At 42.6% G+C, this 21419-nt stretch overlaps 1 protein-coding gene and 1 long non-coding RNA gene across 2 annotated transcripts in view; one reads left to right on the plus strand and one right to left on the minus strand.

Annotated features, from left to right (window-relative positions):
- Positions 1–21419, minus strand: part of RAB31 (RAB31, member RAS oncogene family) — a 145110-nt gene that overhangs the window by 37426 nt on the left and 86265 nt on the right. The window contains exons 4-5 of the mRNA XM_007517165.3: positions 12152–12223; positions 10545–10651 (exon numbers count right to left, since the gene is read on the minus strand). Coding sequence (XP_007517227.1) covers positions 10545–10651; positions 12152–12223 — 179 coding nt within the window. The remainder of the gene's footprint in view (positions 1–10544; positions 10652–12151; positions 12224–21419) is intronic.
- LOC132540795 (uncharacterized) lies at positions 145–1229 on the plus strand. Its single transcript, XR_009551933.1, has 2 exons — positions 145–271; positions 314–1229. It is a non-coding gene; the product is annotated as an uncharacterized LOC132540795 (long non-coding RNA).

Consider the following 21419-nt stretch of genomic DNA (forward strand, 5'->3'; position numbering starts at 1 on the left):
TAATGAAGGATTTCTGACAAAAAACAAAGAAAAAAGGCCCAATTTTGAAACCTGACGGGTGAGTAAAAATATAAACGGACATTGACGTCATTAGTAAGCAAGGTAATACAAACTGAAATGTTCTCAGATATTACCGTCCACCCCAACATCGTAGGGTATTATCACTTGGTAAGGGTACAGGACGACAGGAAGTTTCACTGCTAACCTTTGGCACGATCTAGTAAAACTTCGCCCGGGCACTCCCAGTGACTCACCTTCTGAACACAGCCAGGTGTACACAGCCAGGTGTACACAGCCAGGTGTACACAGCCAGGTGTACACAGCCAGGCCCGGATGGAGGAAGGCTGACACGTGGCCCTACACAAGTAAGAAGGCTTCAGAAGCAACGCTCGCAATCACACCTAGCCAGAAGGAATGCAAATAACCACCAGCAGAAGGATGGAAATATACTCTGATTTCTTTTCAGATGGTATGAATCTTTCCTACTTTCTTCCCTTTTCCCTTTTTTTTTATTGTTGTAGTTATCATTGTTGTTGTTATTGATGTCGTCATTGTTGGCTAGGACAGAGAGAAATGGAGAGAGGAGGGGAAGACAGAGAGGGGGAGAGAAAGACAGACCCCTGCAGACCTGCTTCACCACCTGTGAAGCGACTCCCCTGGAGGTGGGGAGCCCGGGGCTTGAACCAGGATCTTTACGCAGGTCCTTGTGCTTTGAGCCACATGCGCTTAACCCGCTGCGCTACCACCCGACTCCCAATCTTTCGCCTTTCACAGAAGGATGGGAATGAGCTGTGCTGCATCCATAACCCGGAACCTGGTACAATCAATGACGATGAACACGCAATAGACAGCTAATGTGTGGAGGTGCCTGACCCCCCAGGCGTGCTAAGCACAAGACCAACCATCAGATAATATACTGAGTGAATCCACTTTAAACAGAGTTCAAAAACGGCGAAGATAGGGTGGAGCACAGCGGGTTAAGCGCAGGTGGCGCAAAGCACAAGGACCGGCATAAGGATCCCAGTTTGAGCCCCTGGCTCCCCACCTGCAGGGGAGTCACTTCACAGGTGGTGAAGCAGGTCTGCAGGTGTCTGTCTTTCTCTCCCCCCTCTGTCTTCCTCTCCTCTCTCCATTTCCCTCTGTCCTATCCAACAATGACATCAATAACAACAACAATAACTACAGCAACAATAAAAAACAAGGGCAACAAAAGGGAAAATAAATAAATATTTTAAAAAATGGTGAACATACACCTTCCGTTCAGAAATGCAAACGTAAGAGGTAAAATATAAAGAAAACAGAATCGTTGCCATGGAAGCCAGGGTAGTGGCTACTTCTGGGTAGGGAGGAGAGGATACAGCTGTGGAGATAGCTGGTCATTCTATTCTCACATTATTCTTTTAGTATCTGTATAAATGTTTTATGTAGTCTTCAATAAGAGTATTTGGGGGAGGCGGGTCATGGCCCACCTAGTCGAACACACGTTACAATGTGCTAGGACCCAAGTAAAAACGCCAGTCCCTACACAGGTGGTGAAGCAGGGCTGCAGGTGTCTCTCTGTCTCTCTACCCTCTCCTCTCGAATTCTAGCTGTCTCTATCAAATAAATAAAGGTAAAATTTTTTTTTAAAAAAAATTGGTGTTATTATCATCAAGGATTCACCATTCTGAGATGACTTTTTTTTTTTTCAGATAGAGAAAAACAAAGATAGAGAGACCACAGCACTGAAGTCAGTGCTGTGGGGGCCAGGCTTAAACCTGAATTGCACACAAGGCAAAACAAGCAGACTATTCAAATGTGCTTATCAGCCCAGGAAACAGCCCCCCCCCCCCCCCCCGCCCACCAGGACTACTGCCAGGGCTCGGTGCCTGCACTATAAATCTACCACTCCTGGAGGACATTTTCCCCCATTTTGTTGCCTTTCTTTTTATTGTTGCCATTGCTGTCGTTGTTGTTGGATAGGACAGAGAGAAATGGAGAGAGGAGGGGAAGGCAGAAAGGGAGAGAGAAAGATAGACACCTGCAGACCTGCTTCACCACTCATGAAATGACCACCCTGAAGTAGGAAGCCGGGGGCTGGAACCGGGATCCTTAAGATGGTCATTGCACTTCGCACCATGTGCGCTTAACCCACTGTGGTATCACCTGTCCCCTGAAACATTTTAAGAGAAAAAGAGAGAGAGAGAGAGGACACTCTCAGATGCCCCTGATTGGCTCTCTGGGGGGGCTCTGTTTTCAGTTCTCTCCCTGTCTGCCTCAGTGACACTGTGGGAATGTAGACTCAATACCTCACAGCATCAGAAGTTAGACATATAGAAGTACAGCCTAGTGCACAAAATCACATTTTAATAGCAGACTTTCGTAAGCTATTCAGCATTTAAAGAAAATATGTGCTTTTTAATATTCACCATGTCTCCAGGCCTTGGGAAGTTTTTTGTGCTTTTAGCAGTTGGAATAAATTATATCTCTATTAACCAGAGTCTCTGGATCCATTATTTGTTTGAAAACTTTTTAAAAAGAAATGCCTATACCAGGGCCAAGTGGTGTTGAGTACACATGTTGCAATGCACAAGGACCCAGGTTCAAGGCCCAGATCCCTGCCTGCAGGGGTCTCTCTCTCTCTTCTTTTCTCTCTCTCTCCCCCTTCTCTCTTGATTTCTCTCTATCCTATCAGATAAGTAAAAAAGTAAATAAAATATTTTAAAACAGGAGTCAGGCAGTAGCGCAGCGGGTTAAGCGCAGGTGGCGCAAAGCACCAGCGTAAGGATCCCAGTTCGAGCCCCCGGCTCCCCACCTGCAGGGGAGTCGCTTCACAGGCAGTGAAGCAGGTCTGCAGGTGTCTGTCTTTCTCTCCCCCTCTCTGTCTTCCCCTCCTATATTCATTTCTCTCTGGCCTATCCAACAACAATGACAACAATGACATCAATAACAAAAACAACTACAACAATAAAACAACAAGGGCAACAAAAGGGAATAAATAAATAAATATTAAAATGTATATATATATATATATATATTTTTAAAACATGCCCATACCATTTTTGGCCCACTATCAAAGCTATAAAAACTGTTGGAGCCTTGCACAAGAAGTGAAAGCAATTTATATATTCTTAGTAAAAAAAGTTTTCAAGTCTGTTTTCAATCTGCTAAAAATCTCAAAGTTATTAAAAACTGGAGATATCTAGGGCTGAGGATACAGAATAATGATAATACAAATGATTTTCATGCCTGAGGCTCCCAGGTTTTAAGTTCAATCTCTGGTGCTCTGGTTTAAAAAAAAAAAAAAAGGGAAACAACTTTAGGAGGAGACTGGTGATTTCTGTTTATTTATTTATTTTTTTATTTGGGGATTAACATTTTACAGTTGACAGTAAATACAATAGCTTGTACATGCATAACATTTCTCAGTTTTCCACACAACAACACAACCCCCACTAGGTCTTCTGTCAGCCTTTTTGGACCTGTATTCTACCCCCAACCACCCACCCCAGAGTCTTTTACTTTGGTGCAATACACCAACTCCAGTTCAGGTTCTACTTGTGTTTTCTCTTCTGATCTTGTTTTTCAACTTCTGCCTGAGAGTGAGATCATCCCATATGCATTCTTCTGTTTCTGACTTATTTCACTTAACATGACTTCTTCAAACTCCATCCAAGATCGGCTGAAAACAGTGAAGTCACCATTTTTTACAGCTGAGTAGTATTCCATTGTGTATATAGACCACAACTTGCTCAGCCACTCATCTGTTGTTGAACACCTGGGTTGCTTCCAGATTTGGACTATTACAAATTGTGCTGCCAAGAACATATGTGTACACAGATCTTTTTGGATGAATGTGTTGAGTTCCTTAGGATATATCCCCAGGAGAGGAATTGCAGGATCATAGGGCAGGTCCACTTCTAGCCTTCTGAGAGTTCTCCAGACTGTTCTCCACAGAGGTTGGACCAATTGACATTCCCACCAGCAGTGCAGGAAGGTTCCTTTGACCACACACCCTCTCTAGCATTTGCTGCTGTTACCTTTTCTGGTGTATGACGTTCTCACAGGAGTGAAGTGGTATCTCATTGTTGTCTTTATTTGTGTTTCTCTGACAGTCAGTGACTTGGAGCATTTTTTCATGTGTTTCTCGGCCTTTTAGATCTCTTCTGTGGTGAATATTCTGTCCATATCCTCTCCCCATTTTTGGATGGGGTCATTTGTTTTCTTGTTGTTGAGTCTGGCAAGCTCTTTATATATTTTGTTTATTAAACTCTTGTCTGATGTAGGGCATGTAAAGACCTTCCATTTGTGAGGGGTCTCTTGGTTTAGGTAGTGGTTTCTTTGCTGAACAGAAGCTTTTTAATTTGATGCAGTCCCATTGGTTTATTCTTGCCTTAGTCTTCTTTTTAATTTGATTCATTTCACTGAAGATGTTTTTAAAATTTAGATGGAGGGGGTCGGATGGTAGCGCAGCAGGATGAGTGTACATGACACAAAACATAAGAACCGGCATAAGGATTTTGGTTCGAGCACCACCTTTCCACATGCAGGGGGTCGCTTCACAAGTGGTGAAGCAGGTCTGCAGGTGTCTGCCTTTCTCTCCCCCTCTGTCTTCCTCTCCTCTCTCCATTTCCCTCTGTCCTATCCAACAACAACATCATCAATGGCAACAAAGACAACAAGGGCAACAACAACAACAAAAAGGAAACAAATGGCCTCCAGGAGCAGTGGATTCGTGGTGCGGGCACTGAGCCCCAGCAATAACCCTGGAGGCAAAAGAAAAAAAAAAAAGATTTAGCTGGAAGAGAGTTCTGCCAATATTTTCCTCTAAGTATCTGATAGTTTCTGATCTAACATCCAAGTCCTTGATCTACTTGGAATTTACTTTTGTGTTTGATGAAAATATAGTGGTTCATTCTTCTGCATGTTTCAACTCAATTTTTCCAACACCATTTGTTAAAGAGATTCTCCTTTCCCCTTTTAATAGTCTGGGCCCCTTTGTCAAAGATTAGATGTCCATAGGTGTGGGATCTCACTTCTGGACTCTCAATTCTATTCCACTGGTCAGTATGTCTATTCATGTTCCAGTACCAAGCAGTTTTGATGACAATACAATTTGAGATCTGGGAGTGTGATGCCTCCAGTTCTGTTCTTTCTTCTCAAGATTGTTTTGGCAATTCTAGGTCTTTTCTGGTTTCAGATAAACATTTGTAGCTTTTGTTCCATCCTCCTAAAAAAAAAAAAAGTGGTTGGGATCTCGATGGGGATTGCATTAAAATTTATATAGGGCTCTGGGTAGTAGTATATTCATTTTAATGGTGATTTCTACCTTGATGGTAGGTATGTTAGCAAGCTGAAGGTAAGACTTGGCTCCCAGAGGGTTAAAGAACAGGAAAGCTATCAAGGGAGGTGATGGGATACGGAGTTCTGGTGGTGAGAATTGTGTGGAAATATACCTCTCTTATCCTATGGTCTTGTCAGTGTTTAAATTTTGTAAATAAATAATAATAATAAAAAAAAGACTTGGCTCACAAAATCTTACTCCCATCACAGTTTTCAGCTCTGCACTTCCCAGGAAATTGTGATGAATCCTAACTGACTCAAGGATCTAGAATGACACCCACCCACACACACACACACAAGTTGCATCTCTTCACCCATGGTGACTAATAAGGCAGTTTGTGAAAGGAGCCCGACACCACAGCAGGCTCTGGAGGGAAGAGTTCGAGGAGTGACTGCAATGGCCGCCATGAGTGTGAGAGGCCTGGATGGAGGAGGCAGGCCTTCAGGTGATTGGCAGCCCCGCCCAGGGAAGTCAAGCACAAACCACTCTACACACTTGCAAAGCCACTCGCAGACTGTACCCTCATCATCTCCCTTTCCCACCATTCTCTCGGGCAAATGCCCTGGTAGGTGCACAAGCACTGTTACGGGAGACTGAACCCAGGACTGTAGTCACTGGCCTGGGAGGTGCCCCAGGTAAATGTTTTGGATGTGTTCTCTCCTCTCCTGTGTGGCGATTCCAGCCCTACATTCCCGTCTTTATCCAATTATCTCTCATTTTCCTGGAACATTCTCCCACCCAAATTATTCTTCATAGTCCTGCTGTCGCATTTCATCCAAGAGTTCCCAAATCACTTTCCATGACTACAGATTTTTTTTTTCCTTTGTCTTTTCTGAACAGCATCATGACATTTGGAGCGTTATTAACTATAGTCTTGCAGTGCTCTTAGATCTTTTTTTTCTGGGGCCCGGCGGTGACGCACCTGGTTGAGCACACATGTTACAGTGTGCAAGGACGCAGGTTCGAGCCCCCAGTAACCACCTGCAGGGCGAAAGCTTCACAAGTGGTGAAGCAGGGCTGCAGGTGTCTGTCTGTCTCTCTATCATCCCCTTCCCTCTCAATTTCTGGCTATCTCTAACCAATAAATAAATAAAGATCTAAAATTTTTAAAAAAATATTTTCTTCCTTTGTGTACTACTCGTGACTCTCCCAAATAGAAGCAAATTAATATCTCTAAGGGGAATACGTTCTTCTCCTTCCCATAATACTTGACTGCACACAAAGCACTCTCGAGAGTTATCTGGACATCAAATGGCTGAAGACAGAGAACACATTTCTTTCCCCCTACTTCATCCTGGTTTCACTTCTACTGAAAGATGCTATTGATTTTTTTAAAATTTATTTATTCCTTTTTGTTGCCTTTGTTGATTTATTGTTGTAGTTATTATTGATGTCGTTGTTGGATAGGACAGAGAGAAATGGAGACAAGAGCAGAAGACAGAGAGGGGGAGAGAAAGACAGACACCTGCAGACCTGCTTCCCCGCCTTTGAAGCAACTCCCCTGCAGGTGGGGAGCCGGGGGCTTGAACCAAGATCCTTTTGCCGGTCCTTGTGCTTCGCGCCACCTGCGCTTAACCCGCTGCACTACCGCCTGACTCCCTGATATATATATTTTTTATTTGATAGGACAGAGAGACGTTGAGAGGGAAACAGAGGAGAAAGAGAGACATCTGCAGCACTGCTTCATCACTTGGGTGGTGGGCACCAGTCCACGGCCATACCACACCGGACACGCCCTATCTCGTCTGAGGTGGGGACCAGGGGCCTGAACCAGCCAGGTCTTCGCACAAGGTAACTGGCTGTGCCACGCCCCTACCCCACTCCGCCAGCAATGCTCTTTTGCTGGAGTACAAACACTTCTCCAGGAAAGATGCTCTGGATTCGCTGGTAGTTGCCCCATCAATCGCTCTCCATGTTTCCTTTGAGATGCCAGATCTTAGAGACTGTGACTCCATCCCTTAGAAAAGATTAGAGGACGGGGGTCTGGCGGTAGCGCAGCGGGTTAAGCGCATGTGGCGCAAAGTGCAAGGACCAGCTTAAGAATCCCGGTTCCAGCCATGGCTCCCTACCTGCAGGGGAGTCGCTTCAAAGGCGGGGAAGCAGGTCTGCAGGTGTCTGTCTTTCTCTCTCCCTTTCTGTCTTCCCCTCCTCTCTCCATTTCTCTCTGACCTATCCAACAACAAACGACATCAACAACAACAATAATAACCACAGCAAGGCTACAACAAGGGCAACAAGCGGGGGGGGGGGGGGGGGGGGGAGGGGAGGGGATGGCCTCCAGGAGCAGTGGGTTCGTGGTGCAGGCACTGAGCCCCAGCAATAACCCTGGAGGCAAAAAAAAAGATTAGAGGTCATACACAGTCCTTGAATATCTTTGGGTTATATTTGGGGGGGTAGGGGGTGGACCTTAGAAGAGTGAACAGTGACAGAGAAGCCATCACCTGGTATTTAACAATTAGCGCCCCCCTTATCACTCCAGGGTTATTGCTGGGGCTCAGTGCCTGCACCATAAATCCACTGCTCCTGGAGGCCATTTCTTCCATTTTATTGGATAGGACAAAGAGAAATTGAGAAGGGAGGGAGAGATAGAAAGGAAAAGAGAAGGATAGACACCTGCAGACCTGCTTCACCACTTGTGAAGTGTCCGTCCTGCAGGTGGGGTGACAGGGGCTCAAACACTGGATCCTTGTTCAGGTCCCTGTGCTTAGTACTATGTGTGATTAACTGGGTGCTCCACTGCCTGGCCCCCACACTTAGTCCTATTAGACAGTTCTTCAACTATTCAGTTACTAGTTTGTGTGTCTTCCTATCAGGTTTCAGTAAAAGTTATAACAGATTTTATTTTCTGCACAGAAAAATACATCATGACTTTTCCGATAGCTCAACAAGTCCACTGAGTTAGGCCAGCTGCACGTCCACATTCATTCTCCACCCCGAGATTTCTACGCTCTTCAAGTCAGCTTTTACCTCAGGTCCTGAAAATTCAGTTTAGTTGAGATTCTCTCTCTCTCTTTTTTTTTTTTTTTTGCCTCCAGGGTTATCACTGGGGCTCTGTGCCCACACTCCAAATCCACTGCTCCTGGAGGCCATTTTTTTTCCCATTTTGTTGCCCTTGTTGTTGATCATTGTTGTGGTTATTATTATTGTTGTCACTGCTGCTGTTGTTGTTGGGTAGGACAGAGAGAAATCGAGAGAGGAGGAGAAGACAGAGAGGGGGAGAGAAAGATAGACACTGGGTGGTCTCCCATGGGTGGAGGGTGTGTGAGTGACTTGATGGTCGAAAGTGAGCTGAATGAATTGTCAGTAGGGCATTCTGGAAACTGTATGTACAAGGAGCAGGTGGGCCAAAACAGAAGGCTTGCTGAGAACTCTATGATCACTGCACCAAAGGCAAGTGTCACCTAGGGAAACAATGTGCGTTTAGGTGCTGACAACTAAATCAGCGTGCTGCAGGTATGTTTCGTTTGATCAGTCTACATGTTTCGAGGAACTTCCCCATTTGAAGACCGCTCACTTTCCCATTCCCATGTTTACAGTGGTAAAATTCATCTGGCATCACTCCAACCCCCTTCACTGGCCACAGCGCTTTGTCATGATGTCAGGAAACCCTTTCCCAGCAACAGAGATGAGAAACAGAGCAAACATGTCAGATCAGTCTCTTTTCAGAGACCGAAGACAGAAGATATCAAACAGCAAAGTAAGCATGACTCTGTCTGCCACCACGTGGAGACCAATCCCTAGCAATACAGTCTCCCTTTATCTGAAATCATTTCAAACTGGTTACAGTTCCATGTTACATTCTAAGAGCCTTCACTAAGTTCTTTCAAGTTCAAACAGCTTTCCACTTAAATTCTAGTTCCTCAGTTCTCCTACAACATAAGGGCTTAGTGCCACTTAAGTTCACAACTGTATAGTAATTCCATGCCACTGGACCACAGTGCTTTCTCTCAGTAAAAAAGCTGTCTCTCCCCACCCCTCCCTACAACCTTCTCATGACAAAAGGTACAACCATTCTGCTGGGAATTTTAGACCATATAGCTGTTTTAGGATTACAGTTAAAGAGGGTAGAAATCTGAAATAAGTCTGGTGGAATTTAAAGATTTTTTTTCCAGCCCCCAGAAAAACAAAGGATTAAGTGGTATTTACATCTGTTATTATAAACCAACCTGATACAATGTGATATTAAGCTTTTGAAATCCCAATGAAACAGCAATTTGTTCAAGGCTATGATGAGAATTTTTGTAAAATCTGTCTTCATTGTTCAATTTAAATTTGATTTAATCATATTTGGATTAGCAAATCCTGAGGCACTGTGCTGTTGTCTTTATTTTCAACCAGCGTCTGGGGTTCCTGAGAACTAAATTAGCATGGGGGAATGAAGACAGCGTAAACTCACTATTTCCTTTTGTCTAACATTTCATAAAAGCAGCTAGTCATCAAGCTAGAAAGGGCTATTGTTACATCTCCCGTTGTTGTGGGCTGAATCTATAAAAACCTCTCTCCAGGTAAGGGAAGTGTAATAGCTCAGCATCTCGAGGGAAACAGAAGTATTCCTATACAATGGCCACGTTCATATTTTAAAACTAAACACAATATAGACTGGACTATCCTTCAACTTGTAGAACGGAAATAAATAAAGAGGTTGTGGAAAGTCTTCTCATCATATGAGTCTATTACCAAAATATTAATAATAAGGATGCAATCACTATGGAAAAGTTAACAATAAAAATATAGAACTTTCTAGCCCAAAGACACTCAGACTCAGGAAACTGTGCTCTGTATAGGAGATCTGAATTTAATATCTATCTGTCACTTTCAGGACAGGGTTCTCCATCAAAGTTTCCTTTTTTTTTAAAATTTCTTTATTGGGGGATTAATGTTTTACATTCGATAGTAAATACAATAGTTTGCACATGCATAACATTTCTCAGTTTTCCACATAACAATACAACCCCCACTAGGTCCTCCTTTGTCAGCCTGTTCCAGGACCTGACTCTCCCCCCCACCCACCCCAGAGTCTTTGACTTTGGTGAAAGTTTCCTTTTTTTTTTAAATTTAATTCTACTTGGATTGCACAAATATCACTTTGATCAACACAAATGAATTATCATTGGCTAATTTATTATACTGATAACAGAAAAGAGCAGGCATGACAACCTTTTACATGTAGACACTGAAGGACAGAGGGTTTGAATCACCCTGTTTTTAGAAAGCATCTTACCTAATGTCTGAGAGATCACACTTGTTCCCAGCAATGGCCATTACAATGTTTTCTGGACCATGTTCTTTCAGCTCTTTCACCCATTTCTTCAAGGTATGAAACGAGTCCTAAACCAAAAGTATGAATGAGCCAGTGGAAAGATGCTTTAGCGTGACGATTCAGCCACGTTGGCATTCACACTCAATACAATGTGATGGAGAAAAATATTTTCAGCAAACCCACTTAGCTTTAATATTAGCTACACTGTATTTATATAGCTTGTTGGGAAAATTCTATCAGTAATTCTCTTCTGTAAATAATACTAGTTTAAAATTATAGCCTTGATTCAACCTGAACAACAAACCAAAAAAACAAATGATGCTGTAGGATCTAGAGTCCATGCTTACTTCACCAAAGAAAAAGAAAAGGCACACACAGGAGACAAGAATCAAGGCAGACACTACATTTAGGTACCAATGGTCAGGAACCTAAGGACAGTCCCAATGATGGGTCATAAACTAGCAGACCTGTGCTCTGAGTCAGCAATCAAGGTAAACCATGGCATTTGCTGATGGATATTCTAGGTCCTCAATATGATGACTGAAAACATATTTGTGTGTGTGTGTGTGTGTGTGTGTGTGTGTGTGTGTGTGTGTGTGACACATACACGAACACTGTCCTTGGCATTTTAAGCAGTGTAGTGACACATAAATAAATCTATGCTATTCCTGAACTGGAATTGGGGTATTGCACCAAAGTCAAAGACTCTGGGGTGGGTGGGTTGGGGGGAAGAATACAGGTCCAAGAAGGATGACAGAGGATCAACAAGGGGTTGTATTGTTATATGGAAAACTGAGAAATATCATGCATGTACAAACTACTGTATTTACTGTCAAATGTAAAACATTAATTCCCCAATAAAGAAATTTTAAAAAACCTATTCTATAATTATAAAACACCAAGAACTTAAAAAGAATCACTTTCCTTTTCCTAAAAAGCTGATGTCTGGAGAATAGTATTGTCCAGCATGACCTTGCATCTACAGTGAGACAATGTGCAGAATAAATGCATGGCCAGGAAGGTGGCTCAGTGTACCAGAATGTACAGAATTTGCATGGGGTCCCGCGTTCAATCCTGAACGCCACACATGCTGCAGTAATGACAAGATTTCCTCCCTCTCTCTTTCTCTAACAGATAAATAAATTAAAATTTTTTTATTATCTTTATTTATTGGATAGAGACATCCAGAAATTGAGAGGGAAGGGGGTGATAAAGAGGGAAAGAGACAGACACCTGCAGCCCTGCTTCACCACTCCTGAAGCTTTCCCCCTGCAGGTGGGGACCGGGGTCTGGAACCTGGGTCCTTGTGCACTGTGACATGTGCGCTCAACCAGGTGTGCCACCACCCGGAAAATAAATCTTTTTAAAAGTAGTCGTTCTTCAGTTCAGCAGATAATTCTGAAGTGCTTCCTAACATGTCAGTAGACGGTGAGCATTACCGCTGCCCACAAGACCATGAGAGCTTCCTCGGGTTTTCCAAGACTCAAAGCAGCGAAGTCTCTGCTTTGGCCTTTCTAAAACCCAAATCACCATAAACTGTACGTGAGCTGTGATGGTGACGTTCTTACCTGTTTGGTGATGTCATACACTATGACAGCTGCAGCAGAACCACGATAGTACATGGGAGCCAGCGAGTGAAACTGTTGAGGGACAAGTTGAAACTGTTCAGGCCAAGGTGAAGAGACGTAATACAAGCCTATATTAAATATAAAGTTCTCACCCTGTATTATTCTCATAGGATCCCTCAGATTCCCTCCGACAAATTCCCTCAAATTCCCAGGGCTCACATGAGCTAAGACATTCTCTGTCTCAGCTACACATAGTCTTAGGGTTCTGACACCATGAAATTCCCTTTTTGGCAAAGGCTACCAATCAATTCTATTTTAAGTGTGCTCTCCTGTGACTTTTTTCTTTTCTACTGGTCATTACTTATCGAATATGGCTGAGCCAGGGCAATCTCATTAGGATTGGACAGCAGTCAGGAAAAGTCGTTTGCTGGGGGTTGGAAAAGACAGCGAGTAGTACAGATTTCAAGACCCTCGCTGATCCGCTAATGAGGAAACTGCAGCAGGGGCATCGCCACACTCGCCCTCGGGCCTGGAAAGCTGCCATCCTGCTAACACACTACAGGCGGTGAGACAGATGCGCTTCCTCCAGAACGTTACCTAAGCAAATACCACTGGTCACAAGAATCAGTGATCTCCAAGCTGGAGAGATGGCTATTCTAAGGATAAACACAGAGCATATGCATATTCTGAAAAAAATGTATCCTTGAGTATATTTGAAGTGTCACACCTTTGACTACATTTTGCAGAAGGTTTGAAAAAGAAAAAGTAAAAAAAGAAAGCTCGGAAGTCGGGGTAGTAGCAGCGAGTTAAGCGCAGGTGGCACAAAGCGCACGGACTGGCTAAGGATCCCGGTTCAAGTCCGGGCTCCACACATTGCAGGGGAGTCACTTCAAAGGTGGTGAGGCAGGTCTGCAGGTGTCTGTCTTTCTCTCCCTCTCTCTGCTTACCCTCCTCTCTCCATTTCTCTGTCCTATCCAACAACTATGACATCAAAAACAACAACACTAATAACTACAACAATAAAACAAGGGCAACAAAAAAAAAGGGAATAAATATTAAAAAAGAAAGCTCATTTGATAGAAATATGGACAAAGGAGATATAGCCAATAAATCATAAAGGGAGCTACATTGCCAATAAATGGTTTAACTGTGGTTAAGGAAGTAAAAATGCAGTGATGAGTCATTTTTACCTTATTAAATATTTAAAAGATTTAGCACATTCAGTTTTGTGTAGCTTTGGAAAGGGAGACACTCATATAATATTAAGAAGGTGTTCGGCATCACTGATAACCAGAGAAATGCCAAAGCAACACCACAGTGAGATAAGATCAAAAGATTAATGGTAGGGTTGGGACATAGCCCAATACTACCACAAGTCCTTTGGCTGTGGAAGGAACTCTGTGGCACATAAGGAAGGAAGGAAGGAAGGAAGGAAGGAAGGAAGGAAGGAAGGAAGGAAGGAAGGAAGGAAGGAAGGATGAGAGAGAGAGAGAGACATTCTGAAGTACTAATAGGTGTAGGTGTGACATAAAAAAGAGAAGGGGAGTCGGGCGGTAGCACAGCGGGTTAAGCGCACATGATGTGAAGCACAAGGACCAGCATAAGGATCCTGGTTCGAGCCCCCAGCTCCCCACCTCAGGGGAGTCACTTCACAGGCGGTAAAGCAGGTCTGCAGGTGTCTGTCTTTCTCTCCCCTTCTCTGTCTTCCCCTCCTCTCTCCATTTCTCTCTGTCCTATCCAACAATGACAATATCAATAACAACAACAATAATAACTACAATAATTAAAAAAAAACAAGGGAAAATAAATAAATATAAAAAAATTTTTTAAAAAGAGAGAGAAGCCAGGGCCATAGAAAAAATGGGCAAAAATATAGGTAGATAGATAGATGGACGGACAGTTATAGAGATAATAGTCAATCTGTATCTGTGACCTTGGAAGAACCACTGCAGTTCTTCCAAAGAGGAAATGGGGACACAGAACTCTGGCGGTGGGAACGATGTCCAACTATACCCGTTATTTTTAAATTTTGTAAATCACTAATAAAAAAAAAGGAAAAAGAAAAAGAGGACCTTTATTCAGAGTTGGAATGCACTACTAGTATGGAAAATGGTAAGCAGGCAATTGAAAAAACTAAAACAAGAACTGCTATTTGATGTCCCAATCCCACTACAGGAGAGGAGACTTGTCAAAAACGAAGTGAAATCGGTGACTTGAAGGGACAGTGCTCCCGGATTCACGTCAGCATCATCCACAGTGAGCAAGACAGGAATATGACCCACCTACACATACTTAGACTACGGAATATCGTGCAGCCTTGAAAAGCACATCGTGGCACTGACTACAAACTGGACAGCCTGAAAGACACAGTGCTAAGCGAGAAAATACAGAAACAAAATGAGAGAGACTGCATGGTCCCACTTATGTGCAGAGCTAAAAAAAAAAAAGTTGAACGGAAGTGATAGGTCGAAAACTGGAAACAGGAGATTGGCCGTTGCCAGAGGTGTAGGTAGGGGGTGGGTAGGAAGATGATAGTCAGAGGGTCAAAACTAAAGTTATGTGAAATTAACATATTCTAAAGACCTGATGTCCAGCATGATGACAGGGGTTATAATGCTGTACTGAGTCTGGAAATTTGGTTGAGACACGATTTCAAATGCTCTCACCACACACACACACACACACACACACACACACACACACACACTAAAAGACAGCAGTGCGGTAAGATGGCAGATTAATAAGCGGGACTGTGGTAGTCATTTCACTATGTCTCTAAACATCATCATGTTGTACCACTTAAGATGCAAACGACTTTTTTTTAATATTTATATATTCCCTTTTGTTGCTTGTTGTTGTTGTTGTTATTGTTGTCGATGATGATGATGTCTTTGTTGGATAGGACAGAGAGAAATGGAGAGAGGAGAAGACAGAGAGGGGGAGAGAAAGACAGACATCTGCAGACCTGCTTCACTGCCTGTGAAGAGACTCCCCTGCAGGTGGGGAGCCGGGGGCTCGAACCGGGATCTTTATGCTGGCCCTTGTGCTTTGCGCCACGTGCGCTTAACCCTCTGCGCTACCGCCCAACACCCGCAAACAACTTTTTTTAGAAGTCTTTCGAAATCACTGTTGTGTGTGTGTGTGTGTGTGTGTGTGTGTGTGTGTGTGTGTGTGTGTGTGTACATACACCACTGGCCCAGCAACTTCACTTAAAGGAACACATACTGAAGCAATCATTATAAATCCCAGGATATAATCATCCTTATGTTGCAAATGGAAACTAACAGGCTTGAAAAGAGTCTAAATGCTCATCACAGAGGATACATATAAATTCCATGATGCTAGCATGATTAAAATCCATTAAAATAATGGTGAGGATTTCTATTTATAGGAAAATAATGGTGAGGATTTCTATTCATAGGAAAATAATGGTGAGGATTTCTATTCATAGGAGAATAATGGTGAGGATTTCTATTTATAGGAAAATAATGGTAAGGATTTCTATTTACAGGAAAATAATGGTGAAGATTTCTATATACAGGAAAATAATGGTGAGGATTTCTATTTATAGGAAAATAATGGTGAGGGTTTCTATTTATAGGAAAAGGAATCCCTATCACACTATTAACCAAAACCAAAAAGTCTCCAAAGCATCAGATCCAGTACGACATAATTTAGGGTAAAATGTATACAGGTAATGCTAAAGATGCTAAGGAATTTTTAGTGATTTGTACATTTCCCTTAAGAGTCAGTACAGTCTAAGTGTTCACAATGATTTTTAAATAAAAAGGTTCTTAAGTTTTAAAAAGCAAACCTTTGTATAGGGTGCCTGGGGATGGAGTGGGCAGGTAAAGAAACCAGTAAGGACGGATCCTAAAGGTTTTTTTCTGGCAAGTAATAAACCTTTACTTTTACTTCTCACATAATACCCATCACGTTGTAAGTTATTTAGAAATCTGAATCTAAATCTTATTTAGAAATTTGAAGTCCACAGGTTCAAACCCTTGGTCCCCACCACGAGTGGTGAAGCAGGGCTGCAGGTATCTCTCTGTCTCTCTCTCTCCCCATCATCCACCCTTCTCAATTCCTCACTATCTCTACCCAATAATAAATAAATAATAATATTTAAAAACAAAATATATGTGAAGTCCATCAGTCCCTTTACCTCCCCTTAACTGAAGAATGTCAGCACAAGCTACTCCCCTCAACCCTCAGGCCCATATGAAAGTCTCCACCTTGAAAAGAAATGGCCCTGGCGGCTCTGCGGTTCTCAGAGGAGGGAACAGGTGCGGTGAAGCTAGGATGAACTCAAGAGTTTGCTGCTGGAAAGCCTGGGACACTTGCCAAGACTGGGCAGATAGTGAAACATTTACCAGGCTTACCTGTTCATAATCACTCAATGTTCTGACTTTTTTTTTTTTGCCTCCAGGGTATTGCTGGGGCTTGGTGCCTGCACTACAAATCCACTACTCTCAGAGGCTATTTTTTCCCTTTTGTTGCCCTTGTTGTTGTTATTATTATCATTGTTGTTACTGCTATCGTTGTTGTTGGATAAAACAGAGAGAAATCGAGAGAGGAGGGGAAGACAAAGAAGGGGAGAGAAAGACAGCTGCAAACTTGCTTCACCACTTATAAAGTGACCCCCCTGCAGGTGGGGAGCGGGGGTGGGTTCAAACCGGGATCCTTCAGTGGGTCCTTGCGATTTGCACCATGTGTGCTTAACCTGCTAAGTTTCCGCCAGGTCCCCAGTGTTCTGATTTTTAGGTATCAATAAACCTAATGTTAAATCTTTGGCAATCCACTTACATATAGAAAGCATGCCCAAAGAGATAAAAGCAAAATATTTATAAAACATATTTGTTTGTTTGTTTGTTTGCCTCCAGGGTTGTTGCTGGGGCTCTGTGTCAGCGTTATAAACCCATTGCTCCTGGTGGTCATTTTTTCCATCTTAATTGGACAGGATAGAGAAAAATTGAGAGAGGAGGAGATAGAGAGAGAAAGACAGACATCTGCAGAACTGTTTCACCGCTTGTGAAATGCCTCCTCCCCGCCCCCCGCAGGTGGGAAGTGGGGGCACGAACAGGATCCTTGCACGGGTCCTTGTGCTTAGTACTATGTAAGCTTTACCAGGTGCGCCACCGCCCAGCCCCCAAACACATTTGCTTTGCTAAAGGTAGAGACTATAAACCAGTGTCTTTTAAATTCACCTACATAAAATGTCTATTTTATTCAAAAAATAGCCTCCATATAAAAATGGTTCACTTAGACACACCAAGTAGGTATAGAATTTATATTTCAAAAATCAAGATACCCAGGGAGTCAAGCACAAAAGAGATGGGAGAGTGGACATCCTCTTAAGGCAGAATTCCTTTTCAGTTACAAAACCGTGCGCCGAATCTAAAACAGCCTCTGGTGTGCAGGTCTCATGAATTATTGAATAGAGCTTTTTATATAATGTTGTTCTTTCCTTCCTCCAAATGGAATCATTTTGAAATAAATCTACTAGTGAGACTACTTAAATGACTTTACTGCCGGAGCCTTGAGGGTTTTAATAAGTTAAAAGTTCATGTCTCAGTTCCAGAACCCAATAATGCACTGACCAAAGGGTAACATTTGTGGAGGGTAAAAAGAAAAGCCACATTTAGCCTATAATATATATATATATATATGTGTGTGTGTGTGTGTGTGTGTGTGTGTGTGTGTGTATACACACACACATATATATGCTTTCCCCCATACAAAGATAAAACAAAAGCATTACACCCATTCTCAATATTCAACATAGTTCAATTTCCTTAGCGTGGGAATTGAGACTAATGAATCAGCCACAGAAAGATTCTTCTAGAAACAATGTTCAGGATTGCAGGAGACAGATAAAACACTTTATTTTTTAATCTTCATTTTGAAAGGTAATTTGAAAGTTAGCTCAACAGATGCCAATGCAAAATCTACTCATCCCTAACTAGTGAACAAAATATCTAGAATACTGAATCCAAATATTGAGATAATTCTCAGGTAACATTTAAGTATTTAGAAGAAGAGCGGACAATAATGAAAAGCCAATTTCCCCACCCCCCTCAAAAGAAATGGTTGCTTACAGATGGGTGGTGGTGCACCTGGCTGAGTGCACACATTACAGTGCACAAGGACCCAGGTTCAAGCCTCTGGTCTCCACCTGCAGGGGAAAAGCTTCATGAGTGTTGAAGCAGGGCTGCAGCTGTCTCTCTCCTTAGCTCCCGTTCCTCTCAATGTCTGACTGTCTCTATCAAATAAATAAATATAATTAAGAAATAAGAAATGGTTATGTCCTTAGTATATACAACTTTTTAAAAATTTCTTATTTCTTTTTTATTTTGGATAGAGACAGAGAAAATGAGATTGAGGGGGAGATAGGGAGAGAAAGACAGAAACCTGCAACCCTGCTTCACTTGTGAAGTCTTCTCCCTGCAAGTGGGGACCTGGGACTTGAACCTGGGTCCTCACTGTGTGTGCCTAACCAGGTGCACCACCACCTGGCGCTACTGTTTGCTTTTTAAAATTGCTGACTGTCCACAGGAAAAATGAGAAGGGCATGGCCTTCCAAGGAACTTACAATCCTCATTTTTTCACAGAGAGACAGTTGCTAACATTGTCCTTCTAGCAATTGGTAGAATAAATGAGCATCAGTATCTAGAAAGCAGTTGAACAATTTATTCAAGAATCTTAAAAATATTCCTATACCTAGCCCTGAAGATGGCACAGTGGAAAAAGCATCAAGATTTTCAGAGGCATGAAGCTGTGTGTTCAATCCTCGGCAAAACATTTGCCAAAGTGACGCTCTGATTCATTTTTTCTCACTCATAAATTAATACATACATTTTAAAAAACACTCAGACACTTTGAATCAACAATTCCGTTTTTCAAAAACATAATAAGAGACAGCCATGATATAACCCACAGCCATTCTAGAAATTTGAGCACTGCTTAGTAATGGGAACCAACCTCATTGTTCAAACATCAGAAACTAGAAACACAAGTTACATAATGGAATACCGGGCAGCAATAAAACTCAAGATCCGCCCCAAAAGTATAAATTTCCAAGTGAGATAAGATGGCGCAATCTGACATTCCCCAGAGATTGTCTACAGAGTTACAGGACCGGGAGGTGGTGTTTTTTTGTTTTTTTTTTTTTGAGGGGGGGGATTTTTTTTTTTTTTTTGACCAATTGAGTTTGAGAAATAAAGCCTATTGAGTTGTTGAAAAGTCATGATGCATTTCTGCATAAAAAACAGAGACGGGGGCCAGGTGGTGGCACACCTGGTTGAGTGCACATTACAATGCTCAGGGACCCAGGTTCGAGCCCCCAGCCCCCAGCCCACGACCCACCCCCCACTTGCCAAGGGAAAGCTTTGCAAGTGGTGAAGAAGTGTTGCATGTGTTTCTATTCTCTGTCACTCTCCCTTTCTATCACCCCCTCTCCTCTCCTCTCAATTTCTGGCTTTCTCTATCCAATAAATAAAGATTAAGGAAGGAAGGAATGAAGGAAGGAAGGAAGGGAGGGAAGGAAAGAAAGGAAAAGAAAAACATAGAGACACAGTCCTGTTTTACCATACATTCAGTTCAATTTCCTTGAAATATGTCACTGGGATTTTCACAGGGATTGCACTGAATCTACAGATTATTTTTGTCAGAATTACCATCTATCCTTCTGAGATCAGACGAGATCAGGCGTGTTCAGGGTGGTATGGCCATAGACCATCTATCCTTCCAATCCATTATCAGGGGATGTTCTTCCATTTCTTTGTTTTCCATCTTCTATTCCTTTTAACAATGTCTTATAGTTTTCGTTGGAAAGGTCCTTCACCTCCTAGGTTTATTTCTAGGTAGTTTAGCTTTCTGGATTCACCTGTAAATGGGATTGCTTCCTTGAGTTCCCTTTCCTCTGGCCCATCTTTTGCATAAATAAATGCCACAGTTTTATGAGTATTGATTTTGTAACCTGCTACTTTACTGAATTTATTGATGATTTCCAGTAGTTTTATTTTGGCAGAGTTTTTGAGGTCCTCTAGGTTTTTTTTTTTTTAATTTTATTTATTTATTCCCTTTTGTTGCCCTTGTTGTTTTATTGTTGTAGTTATTATTGTTGTTGTCGTTGTTGGATAGGACAGAGAGAAATGGAGAGAGGAGGGGAAGACAGAGAGGAGGAGAGAAAGATAGACACCTGCAGACCTGCTTCACCGCCTGTGAAGCGACTCCCCTGCAGGTGGGGAGCCGGGGTTCAAACCGGAATCCTTATGCCGGTCCTTGTGCTTTGCGCCACCTGCGCTTAACCGGCTGCGCTACAGCCCGACTCCCCCAAGGTCCTCTAGGTTTAATAGCATATCATCTGCAAATAAAAATATCACCTGCAAATGAAAACAAATAAAACTTCCTCCTTCCCAACATGAATTGTTTGATCTCTCTTTCTTGCCTGACTGTGACAGTAAAGACATCCATGACCATGCTGAACACAAGTGATCAGAGTGGACATTCTTGCCTAGTTCCTGGTTTGAGGGGAAATCTTTCAATTTTTCCCCACTGGTTTGTCATGTTATGCTGAGGAATTTTCTTTCCACTCTCAGTTTCTTGAGAGCCCTTGTCACATAAGTGGGTGTTGGACCTTATCAAAAGTTTTTTATTATGCATCAATTGATAAACTTCATATGATATATATATATTTTTTTTGCCTACAGGATTATTGCTGGGCTCAGTGCCTGCACCAAGAATCCACCGCTCCTGGAGGCCATTTTTTCCCCCTTTTGTTGCCCTTGTTGTTGTAGCCTTGTTGTGATTGTTATTGTTGTTGATGTTGTTCGTTTGTTGGATAGGACAGAGAGAAATGGAGAGAGGAGGGGAAGACAGAGAGGGGGAGAGAAAGACAGACACCTGCAGACCTGCTTCACTGCCTGTGAAGCGACTCCCCTGCAGGTGGGGAGCCAGGGTTCGAACCAGGATCCTTATGCCGGTCCTTGTGCTTTGCGCCACCTGCGCTTAACCCACTGCACTACAGCCTGACTCCCTCGAACCAGGATTCTTATGCTGGTCCTTGAGCTTTGTGCCACCGACGCTTAACCTGCTGCTGCGCTACCACCTGACCCCCAGTTCATATGATTTTTATCTTTCTTTTTGTTGATATGTGGATTATATTGACTTGTTCAACCATCCTTGTTTCCCAGGGATGAATCCCACTTGGTCTTGATAGATTATTCTTTTAGTATATTGCTGGATCCGATTAGCCAAGATTTTGTGA

Source organism: Erinaceus europaeus, chromosome 10 (assembly GCF_950295315.1).
Source record: "Erinaceus europaeus chromosome 10, mEriEur2.1, whole genome shotgun sequence".
Taxonomy (NCBI): domain Eukaryota; kingdom Metazoa; phylum Chordata; class Mammalia; order Eulipotyphla; family Erinaceidae; genus Erinaceus; species Erinaceus europaeus.